The following is an 11,816-nucleotide window of genomic DNA, read 5'->3' as shown; positions in this document are numbered from 1 at the left end:
GCACAAAAGATTTTATTTTCAAAATGAAAGCAAAACAGTCAAGTTGGGAAAGGGGGATTTAGTGTCACGACCCCCCCCCCCTTTCCTATTCTGCTAGTCTGCTTTATGCAGTCTTGGTAATAATTGACAGGTACATTCATGTATCTGATATAAAATTTGTATGCAAACCTCAATGCATTACCAAGTTTTCAAACAATACATACGGTACGATAATCTGTGAGGGCCAAGAAGCCTACCATCCAACTTCCAAAGTGCGCGAAGGCAAAACCGGAAGAAGTGGTAACTAATCACAACAAAAATTTGCTAACTCGTACTATAATCTATTATGATTATTAAAAAAATCAATATTTACTAAATAGCCGATGTTTACACATAAATATTTAATTAAGTTTAAAATCTGATAAATATTTTACCATAAAAATTTGCTTTAATCATCATATAATCCTTATCTTAAAAGAAAGCACAAAGCCTGTTAAAATAGAGTATTGTCGGTATGTATTAACTAGCACCTGTTAGCCGAAATCTGACGTTATCTTTATAATCTTACTCGACGGTGACTTACACTCAGTTACAGAGCAGCTAAGGTTCCTTAACTTCTTGCGAATAACAAAAACTTAAGTAGGTTCAAAGTACTTTCAATAAAATACTCTTTTGATGAACTGTTGCATTAACATAAAAACATAAAGAGCGCATAGACAACATATTTTAAGGACCTTCAAAATCAACCAATAAAAAAAAACTGAACAGAGCTGCATTGGAATCTTCCTTACTGATCTTAGCTCTGATTGTTAATTGTATGTTTATTTATCCATGAACCTGTTCTGTTCACACTTTGAAAGCATTGTTTACTTCTTATTACAACACAGCAAATTTTAATCAATAACATGAAATTTCCAGTAGTTCAATATTCTCTAGCTTTTTATTGTTTCCTTTATATCGATCTTTGATCAAATTTACCAAACATTAAAGCAAATTCTTTATTTAAACACCCATTATTCATGAAATTTTTGCTTATTCTTAATTGTTGAAATTCAATAATTGATCAATACATTGTTTAACAGTGTTTGAACTTCTTCATGCTTACTATGAATTTTTCAACAGAAAAATCTTTGTACACCATCTTTTTATTATTCTGACTTTAGAATGCATTAATTAAATTATCTCTGCGTGACTAAGATCCTTGTTCAGCTGTACATTTTATTCTTTCAGAATGGAAGAGGAGGAGCCAATGGATATTTCAGGGGAAGAGAGAGACTTCTTCAGTGCAAAAATTCTGCCAAGCAGATTTACTGAAAACTCATCAGGCAAGTGGAATTTGAATGCCACTGTATGTTCCTCTTCACCAACCAGAAGTGAGACCAGGCATTTTGGAAGATCGACTTCTATTGATGAAGTAAGAAACAGAGTAAGCAAAAATATGTTTACTGAATTTAAAAGAACAGTTAGTGAGGACCTAAGTGGAAAAAATTCTATTAGAAGTTTAACATCTAAGAAACGACACAGCTTGAGTGGACCAATACCAAAAAAACCCAGACTTGTTGGACCTGGAAATCCTGAATATAAACCAGATATAGAGAAACATAAGGAAAAACCTTCGTTATTCAGAAACACAAAAGGAAAATTCATCCTCTGGGCTATTTTGATAGCACTCTGTTTTGTTGGAAAACTTTATCTATCACAAACTGTATGTGAGTTATTTGTGGACATTCCAAACCTGGAAAGAAATTTTGACAGTTTTCTGTTTGGGCAGCACATAGCAAGGAATGTCTCTATATCCACATTTTCACAGTACTGGGAGCAATCTTTGAAGACAAACCATTCTCATTTGAAACCTGTTGTCTTCTCTTTCCATGGTTGGACAGGTGTAGGGAAAAATTTTGTTATGAAAATAATTTTGAACTCATTACATATGCGCCATACAAAAATGTTTTTAGTTCCTATGCATTTTCCTTCATCCACCATTCCATCTTATGCAAAAGACATTATAAAATCAGTAAGAAAACATATCAGGGACTGTCGATTCAATGTCTTTATTTTCGATGAAATGGATAAAGCTCCTCCATCGTTGATAAAAGGACTAAGATCAGTGTTAATTTCACTGAAAAAGAAAGAATTTGACAAATTATGGATAGTGTTCATTTTCCTCAGCAATTCCAAAGGAACAGAAATTAACAAATTCCTTTTCTCTGAAATAGCAGCAGGAAGAAGAAGAGATGATTTGACCTACGAAGAAATTATTTCTCTTCTGCATCAAAATTCAGAAAAAGAGTGGTACCATGAACTACACAAGGAAAACCTAATTGATATTTATGTGCCATTTTTACCACTAAACAAAACTCATGTTGAGCAGTGCATCAAGCAAGACCTACGCCAGAAAAAGACAGTGCCATCAAATGATTTAGTGCAGAAAATTGTCAAAGAGTTGAGTTTTTTCCATCCAGCAGGAAGCCCCGTGGAGTACTCTCTGACTGGGTGTAAAAGGGTTCATGATAAAGTTGATTTGCATATAACATCAGTTGATTAACCATTTTTATGATTTTTTTCATTTAATTTGTGTAAAAAAGAACAAGAGGTGCATTATGTATTTTATTATTTGTACATTCAAAGATGGTATTATAATGATATATAATCTATTTGACAGCTGAAAAAATGCATACTATTTACGCAATGTTTTTGAGTTAATTGAATAAAAATAATTAAACATTCATGTTAAAAGTATTTCTTTGCAAATAATTTATACCATATTTAATTAAATTGCCTTTCAATAACATTTAAGAGGAAGGCCAAGTCTTTCCTTAAAGCTTCAATTTCTTTGCTCTGAAAATATAGGGAAAAAGCAGTCCTTATTTTGAATTTTTCATTATACATTTACCTATATATTGCAAATTAAAAGTAACATGAATTTAAATAAAAATAGTAAAATTTCTATTCCGGTTTAAAAGGACATTATTTTTACCTGTTTAGATACTTCTAACTCTAGAGATGCTAATCTGTTCCTCATGGATTCTTCAGAATTCTAAAGGAAGGAAACCAAAGGGAGAAAACTATATATAGTTGACCAAAAACTCAAAATTATTAATAAGATATTTTAAAGTTCAAACACTATCTCACACTTTCATCCCTTTAAAATTAGAAAGCAAACCTCGTTTCTTTTAACTTTCTTTTGTAGAAGCCTGGAAAAAAATGTTGATTACTTTTAAAAATGTGTTTTGGCAATTTTTTTGATAATCTGCCTCTTCATTTTCTTTATAACACTTTGGGGAACTTTATGTTTTCAATATGTAAAGAGAACAAAACAAACTAACTTATGTCAAAATGAGCAAGTTATTGGTGTTTGCTGGAGATTTGTTTTAATTAAGTGTCTTTCTGTGAAACCCTTGAACTCTATGGAAAATTAATTTAAAAATGCTTGGGCATGTACAGCATGTTGTTAAATAGGTTTTATTGGAAACTTTATGGCAGTTGTCTAATAAGTCACAAATTGTCTGATTTTAATTAAAATCAGTGAACTGATAACGAGTAAAACACCTATAGTATCAATACCACAAAGTATACATACATATTTTATTCTTTAAGATTTCTGGTTGTATACATAAAATTTCTGGATGTTTATATAAAATTTCTGGTTGTATACATACAGTGTATATATATATAATGCTGCATCTTACAAATCTTACCGTTTTCGATATATTTCTTTCACTTTTCTTTCAAATTGTTGTAGTTTCTTTTGGAAACCGTCTTGTTTTCGATATTTGTCATACGGATCACCAGATGTCAAATAAACTGAGAAAAAATGAAACTATTTTATATTAATGCACTTAGATGAAAGTTTTAAATAGACCTAAGCTGTCTTTCGAATGTATTGTTCAGGTACATAACATGTACATTTAAAAAAAATCTTCTATTACTTTTTTACAAAGTACAAACGAATTAAAATTAATGCAACATTTTGTTCATGTTATCAAGGCAAACAAGTTACCAGTTTTGAGAAGTAATAGACCCTTTACAAAATCTTCATTTTTGGAGTTTACACTTTCACCAATATCATCTGATTTTCTACATTTACACTTGAGAATCCATCCGATACAGTACACAATCGTATGGGGTATACACAACACAAGGAAAGGGGGAGGGAGGAGGGGCTTGGATTCGTATTCACTTATAAGTTCGTTGTAATTGTAGATCCAATGCATGTAACTGACATCCTGGACTTTCCTGTATGTGTCACTGTAAATAAAAGATGAAGAACTACGATATTTTTTAAATAGATTCTTTTTTTTTTTTTAAAAATTTACATTGTTATACATTACGCAGAGATGTGAATTCGGACATGATCACATTTGCTCATGGATACAAATACCTGGTATGACTGGTTTTGGACTTAATGTATTTAGAAAATGCTTGTTTTTCTAAGTAATTTTACATTCAAATCATTATTAACATTTGATTACGTCACTAATTATTGAAAAAGAATTCATTTTATGGAGAAATACAAAATATTGAGTATTTTCCAAAATGGATATTATTCAAAATAACAGCTTTATTCATAATCATTAAAGTAAAAAAGAAATTTACCTACATGTATTAAATATAATACAAGATGGAACATATTTTCACCTAAATATCGCAATTTTTCCTTCCACATCTCTCTGTTACCATATCCGTTGAAGTAACATATGTAAGCTATTTCTAAAATTCATCACAATTGACAGAGCAGATTTAAATACTAAAACTGCTGTTCGTACTTTATTTGCAGGATGACTTACTTGAACATGGCGATAAGAACATTGAGTAATAGCACCACACTGAGGAGAGCGAAGAACCCCCGTATGTATGGCACCACGGCCATGCCTAGAGCAGAGGGACAGGGGGATGTCGAGCTGTCACACTGAGAACTGTCAACTTCAAAAAGAAAGTCAGAATTTAATAAGAACTTAAACATATTGAAATAAAATATTTTAGAAAAATGCATAATTATATTTCCCTTTATTGCTATCATATGTACAATTCAAGCTGGAATTGTACATACACTTAAAAATGCGCATTACCATGATTACAATTCTGTGCAAGTACATGTATGTGAAAATACTTGCATTCCTCTAAATTGTTCTCGCCGTAGAGTATCCAATATCCACTCATTAGTATTCTTTCTACCAGAATGTAGCTAAAGGTAGAGTCGTGATATAGTAAGCTGTAATCAGCAATGGAGAAGCCAAGAATGAATACGAACAAGATCACCATAAACGGTATCAAGTCATCAACGAACTGAAATGAACCAAGTAGTATTTGTGAGCAAAATAACTCAGAATTATTTTGTGATAAAATAACGAGCCATGGTACAGAAAAGCTTTAATGTTTAACATTCCTTTCATAAGAAACAAAATATTTTTATGTCTTTGCAACAGATGTTAACTGCAACATCATCAACACTGTTATACCATTTTCCCAATCATGACTAGTTTAGGTCCAAGATTTCTTGACACAGCTGTTAGAGCGAGCACCCTTAGCGTGAATAAAGTGACATCAATTGCAAGCGCAACTCTCGATATATCAAGTATTCCAATTGACTTCAGGACAATTCCAACCGCAAAACACACAATGCAACAAATATCATTAAGGTTCCACCATCTAAAATGACTCCGAAGGTATGTAGCATATTTAATCCCTGCAGACGGTATCATCTAAAAGTTAATGAAAGCAGAAATTGTTTGTTTTTTCCAACAAATAAATACAAGAGATCCTGAATATATTTATTAAACATGAAAAAGATGTTTAAAATGGTTCATATTGTTAGCATTTCATTTAGTACTTGTCTGATTTCTTCTGTCGTGTAACACACAATGTAGAGAATAAGGCCATAGTCTACTCCACTCAGTCCTGAGGAGAAGTCCACCAACAGTTCATAGGAGAGAAGCAGGATAAAAATAATGTAAGGTATCTATATTATTGAGAAAAAATATTTTAAAAAAATCAAAGTATTTAGATGAATGGTTTAATAATCACAATTTCTTCGTATTAAAAATTCATGCATCACTAAGACGTTTTTAAGAGGATATCATTTCATTATTTAATCAAAGAATGTTTTTGAAGTCAAATAAATGCTAACACTTTGACAGTGAATATTTAAAAGTTTACACATGTACTCACGTAGAGAAATATACATTTTATAACAGGTACGTTAAAATCGCTGACAACCCTGGTTACAAAGTTAATGTTCACCACCCTATTAAGCAAAGGAATACATCTTTTTCTATCAATCATAAATTATGGATAAAAAGAACTAAATATAACTAGCATACCAGAAAAATACCTACAGAGCAACAGGAAGTGCAAACGGGAAAATGGCTAAAATAAGCAGTGGTAGAAACAGTTTCTAAAATAAAAATCAATATGTTAATTTTAAATACGTTTCTTTTAATCACTATTTTAAACTGAGGAATGATTTCAAGATATGATTGAAAATTTCTCTTCTTATTTACCAGTAAATGTAACTTTTGAGACGCAAACTTCCCTATCCACTTTCTCTGAAGCACGTCTCTGACAGACCGATGTCTGAAGAACTCAGTCTTGTGGAGTTTGTATGCCACTGACAGGTAATCATCTGGTTTCATTAAAAGCAGTAATTCTGTATACAACTTTGGATCATTTGTTCCGTCTTCTGATTCTGGCATTGAGATATTGGCACGGTCATCCATGGCATTGTTATGGTCTTTCCCTGGGTTAACTTGGTATTGGTAGCATTCATTTAAAAGATTGGTAGCGTGGCTGATAAATTTTCTGAAGTTAATACAAAGCAAATATTAAATATTTCCTTAAAACATATATTGCTCTATTTTGTTAAAATGATGATGAAAATGTTATTTAATGTTTAACCATATGCAATATGAAATACTTTCATTAGGAATGGACAGCAGGTAAACGTACTGTATTTGAACGAATTAATATGCATTCATACATTTTTTAGGTAGATCCTGTGAGTGTTACAATTATGTATCAATTGGGGCTAATTGTAAAGCCAAACTGGAAAAAAATGAGTCAGAAGAAAATTAAGGTAGACCCTTACTCTGAAGTCACTTGCAGTTTTTCCAAAGTCTTTGATCCATAAACAATGTGTTTTAAACAATCGAGAAGAACACCAGCCACGAAACATTCTTGTATCGTCATCTGAAGTAAAGGTAAAATTACTCTTATGGATAAAGTCTGTAATCAGAAATGAATGTCGTTGTAGAATCGACTTCTTTGCTTTTGTACCTGTTTTGATTTCACCCAAAATGATTTGGCCACGTTTGTTTGTTCTGAAACAAGAAACCACACAAAAATATCCAGGTGTTTCGGTTGACAAAGGTCCAATTCTTTTTCCGTGTTTCCATGCTCCATGTGATTTACACTTGTCAGAACTTCTCCTGCATCATTCTGCAGTTTAGAGGTGGCTAATAAATAAAACATAGTGCATCGGTTGTTATGCTCACAAAGTAATAGCATAAAAATTTTTTGCTACCAAATTGTATATAAATATTAAAGACGTCAGAGTTATGAATCTCTGAAATATACTCACGAAGTTCAATAAGTTTAAAAACATCGAAGTGATTTCTCTGTAAAAGTTCCTTAAACACGACATTTAAACCATAAAATGATAGATTCTGAAAAAGAAAAGTTCAAATGTTATAAAAACAAGTATAAAAGTAAGATTATGAATTCAGTTCATCAAAATTGTAAAAATGTAGTGAATAAGATAAAATAAATAATGTTTACCTTTGAGTTTAACGAAGATTTGATTTGAGCCTCATCTGGAAGCTATAAGGTAAAAATTTGACCAAGTGTAAAAGAAATTTATTTAAGAAATTTGGAAAAATTCTCACAGGAAGTTAGATAAGTATTATAAACGTTTTGATACTCCCTCATAATCTATACGTTTAACTTTGAATAGTTTTACCCTGCTGTAGAGATATAATAAATCATTCCATGTTAATTGTTCGAGGAGTTTTTCTCCGAGATTTTCTTTTTGATGTTCATAATCACACAGGAGGTCGCAAAACAGCTCACGGCCCTTTTCTATTATCCTACAGCTCAGAACACGGGATGAAACCTACAGGAAAAAATATTGAATAAATGTTAAGTGATCGACATGCAATTTTAATTTTTAATGGCTAGAAAATATTTCATTCATTGGGATTTATCAAAATATTGAAACACTGCTTCTTAACATGAAATTAATTTTGCAAGTTTATGTGCTTACAATAAAAAAATCCTGTTCCATTAAACGAGATAAAACTTATCAAACTAACAAAAGAAAAAGAACTCCAAAAGTTATTTCAATACATGTATTTACTTACGTACCATTTTATCCATATCAGACCCTGAAAATAAAATTTGATTTTATATCATGGTGTATAAATGGCTATACGTACATGCTGTGTTATCATTGATAATTATACGTTACCAAGAAAAGCAGCTCGTGTGATGTGAACTCCTAGAAAATCCAAATTCTGACATATTTGACAAAGGTCACTTTGTGACTTCATATTGTCAACCAAGTCAGAGAGAATAGATGTGGCTTCCAGTAAGTCATTCTCCAATGTGAAGATAGATCGTAAGAGTGGTTTATCGGGTAATATTCTTTCTTTTGATTTAATTATTGCTCCTGCACCCTCGAGTCGTTCATATATCACTGAAAGAATGTCTGCAATACCACCACTTCCCTATAATAAAAGAAAATTCAGGCAATGACTTTCATTAAATACAGAAAAGGAAAGAACTTGAGCATTATTTATTTCTTTAACATATTTAGACGTATACATATATCACAATTTCCATTGACCTCCAGAAATAATCTCAAACAGTCCTATATCTATTTTTTTCCTCACATTTTACAATTTACCTTTATGACTACAAACGGAATCTTTTTGTGGTATGCTATTTTGATTTGCTCCAGGGTAGGCAATCCTCCACCGTATACAACCATAACAAGGGGAATGGTCTCATCCTTTGATGTACGAGGGTCTATCATACATGTAAAAGAATTTTTAAAAATCTTTCTTTAAAACAATGTTTGCATTTTTAAAAATATATTTTACTGATGTCTTTTTTATTGATTGGTTCACTAAACAGAAAACGATGTTCATTGCCATATATCGTTAATTATGATCATTTTGACAATATTAACAGAGAGTTTCGAGATAGATATGTGTAAATATAAATGAATGCACTAAGGTCCCCCAGAACCAAACCTTACCTTTCTGTAGTAGAATTTGGATGGCTGTGATATCTAATGATGCCCCGTCTCGAATCGCCATTAAGTGACCGACACCAGTATCAAGTACATTTTCTTTCATTACCAGTTCCTGTATAAATGAATCGCCAAGTCTGAATAGAAACTCCGAAATCCAAAAACGGAATAATAATGAAATAACAATTAATTACCTTTCCTGGTTTGAAAATGTCGACTGCATGAAAAACTCCAACTGTAGTAACGTTGAGTTTCTTTCTTGAAAACTTCTCAGCGTCTCTAATAAATCCTAGAGTCTTGCCAACTAATGTGGTTAAAATGCTACTCTGACTATTGGTGATTACTAAAGCATCTTAAAAAATACGAAAAAGAATTTGAAATGGAAGTTCTTTAAGTATAGTGGTATGATCGTGTAACATATGTTTTGATAAAGGTGAAAATAACGAACAGTGATTGATGAAAATAATCCACAAACAATACAAATATGTGAACAAGGCATAAAACACGGACTCCCGGAAAATCAAGAGGTTGGATCAGGTGCCTAGGAGGAGTAAGCATCCCCTGTCGACCGGTCACTCCCGTCGTGATCCCTAAGTATTGATCAGGTAGAGGGAATATTCCACAGTCAAATTTAGTATAAAACAAAGGTTATTAAACAATTTGTATGAAAATTGTCAGCCAATGATAGGTTATATTATAGGTAATTTAGATAGTACCAAGGTGGCCCTTATATGTAGGTCAAGTACTTGGCAAAAAAGTACATTTTAACATTTTATATACCTGTAGAAGCAAATATCTTTTGGACACTTTCACTGAATTTCAGAAGTAATTCTTGATTATACACTTTTTCGTATGTACGGGAATCGTCTGGCATTGAAATGATGACACCATGCCGAGATGCAAAGGAATCTTTATCACCGTAAATATTGTCAAGAAAACTTTTTCTGTTGGTTTCTTTCTCCAGCAAATTTTCCCCATGTTTCCAAAATCTTTGGATATCATTTACATTTCCACATAAATACTGTAAAAAAAATTCAAAGATGTAAATTTCCATACAACAGAAAATTAAATTGGTATGGAAGTAGGGAATATACATGCATTAATATCAACCAAAATTCTTTTTCATTTTTTTTTTCATTTCCAAGCTTACCTGATACTTCTGATTGTTTTTAAAATGCTCCCCCACTATAACATGATCATATTCCATAACTAAATTAAATGACAACAACATATCAGTAAGAAAGCAGGGAATTCTAAATGGTTTGATTTACTTTTAGCGATAGGCCCTATATGATAATTTCGGTAAACAAAATCAAATATTTCTTGTAGATACATGTAGAAAATAGATAATTGTCAGTATAATTTAAATATTAAATATGCCCTGCTGTTCAATTTGGTGAATAAATATGAAGCATTCTAACATGCTCCGTTTTTGTATTTATCTAATTATTAAGTAAAAATACAACTGTTAAGTCGTTATGCTATGCATGACATGAGCAATAACGAAAATAATGTTTTCTGGCATATGATACTAGATTATATCTAAATAGATAAATCTCTATTTATAAGTAAAATCGACTTGATGAAATAAAAAAAATTGTAGATTCTACTGATAAAATTAAAATAAAATAATTGCACTTACCTCTTTTTGCTTTTTCTTTGGAGAGTTTAATATATAAATTACGCCTCATTTAAAAGAATTGTTCTTTTCTCTTAAAGATGTTTAGGAGATTTAAACCAAAGAAATCATTTCTTCCGGAAAATGACAACACTGTCACATAGCGAAAGTTTATAAAGATTATTGACAAGTAGAGTCGTGTTTTAAAAATTAAAGAAAAATATGACACATGAAACATCATCATATGATGGTTCGATTCAAAGAATAAAAGTCAATGATGTGCATCAACAATTTGATGACTACGGAATTATAAACAAAGGAGATGTAATAAATGGTTTCACTGTTGAAAAAATTGAAAGTAAGTACCTACAAATTAAATTATTAATGGCTTATTATCTACTTATATTTTTTAATAAGCGTATTAATTAATATTCAGGCAATAAATACCACCTTTGTCAATATGGAGAACTGTACAAAGAAAGATATTGTCTTCCGGTGAGTTGATAAATGCTCTTTTCACCTTTTAAGAAAATCTATTTTCGGAGGCAAATTTTGATTTTAGTGCCTAAATTACAGTTTGTCAGTGGAACTCTTCATGAAATTGAGAGATATCTTAGAAACAAGGGGAAAGAAAACAACATGGTGCTACCCTTTAATTCGATGCTGCCTCACACTACCTGTGGACTCATTCTTAGTTTTGCCGATGAAAATGAGAAACCGCTGGAAACTACATTTTTTAGACGTTTTAAAATTGCTTTAGAGAATGTAATCATAGCAACAGGTGAGATTGACGGTATATATCAATTGAAAGTAGATTAAGAAAAGCAGGGAAAAAGAAATTAGAATTAAATATTACATTTCTTCACTTTAGATTCTTTGGTCATAACCAGTGGATTTTCTTCGCAACATGTATCAGCGTGGAGTAAACTTGTACAGGGAGTAAACGAAGACCGCATATTGATGAAAGAATCC

General features: G+C 31.5%; 1 protein-coding gene and 1 long non-coding RNA gene across 2 annotated transcripts; one reads left to right on the top strand and one right to left on the bottom strand.

Moving 5' to 3' along the window:
• Positions 1–550: 550 nt before the first annotated feature.
• Positions 551–2,617, top strand: LOC133192587 (torsin-1A-like). Its single transcript, XM_061328578.1, has 2 exons — positions 551–618; positions 1,210–2,617. Exon 2 carries the CDS (start codon positions 1,211–1,213, stop codon positions 2,522–2,524), a length of 1,314 nt encoding a protein of 437 aa, XP_061184562.1. The 5' UTR covers positions 551–618; position 1,210; the 3' UTR covers positions 2,525–2,617.
• A 2,846-nt stretch (positions 2,618–5,463) lies between these two features.
• Positions 5,464–6,218, bottom strand: LOC133192586 (uncharacterized). The gene is made up of 3 exons (XR_009721834.1): positions 6,148–6,218; positions 5,810–5,938; positions 5,464–5,681 (listed from the first exon to the last, which is right to left on the bottom strand). It is a non-coding gene; the product is annotated as an uncharacterized LOC133192586 (long non-coding RNA).
• Between the last annotated feature and the right edge of the window lie 5,598 nt (positions 6,219–11,816).

Source organism: Saccostrea echinata, unplaced genomic scaffold, assembly GCF_033153115.1.
Source record: "Saccostrea echinata isolate AGI-Se365-2 ecotype Australia unplaced genomic scaffold, CSIRO_AGI_Sech_v1 ptg000025l, whole genome shotgun sequence".
Taxonomy (NCBI): domain Eukaryota; kingdom Metazoa; phylum Mollusca; class Bivalvia; order Ostreida; family Ostreidae; genus Saccostrea; species Saccostrea echinata.
This window is presented reverse-complemented; position numbering and strand designations above follow the sequence as displayed.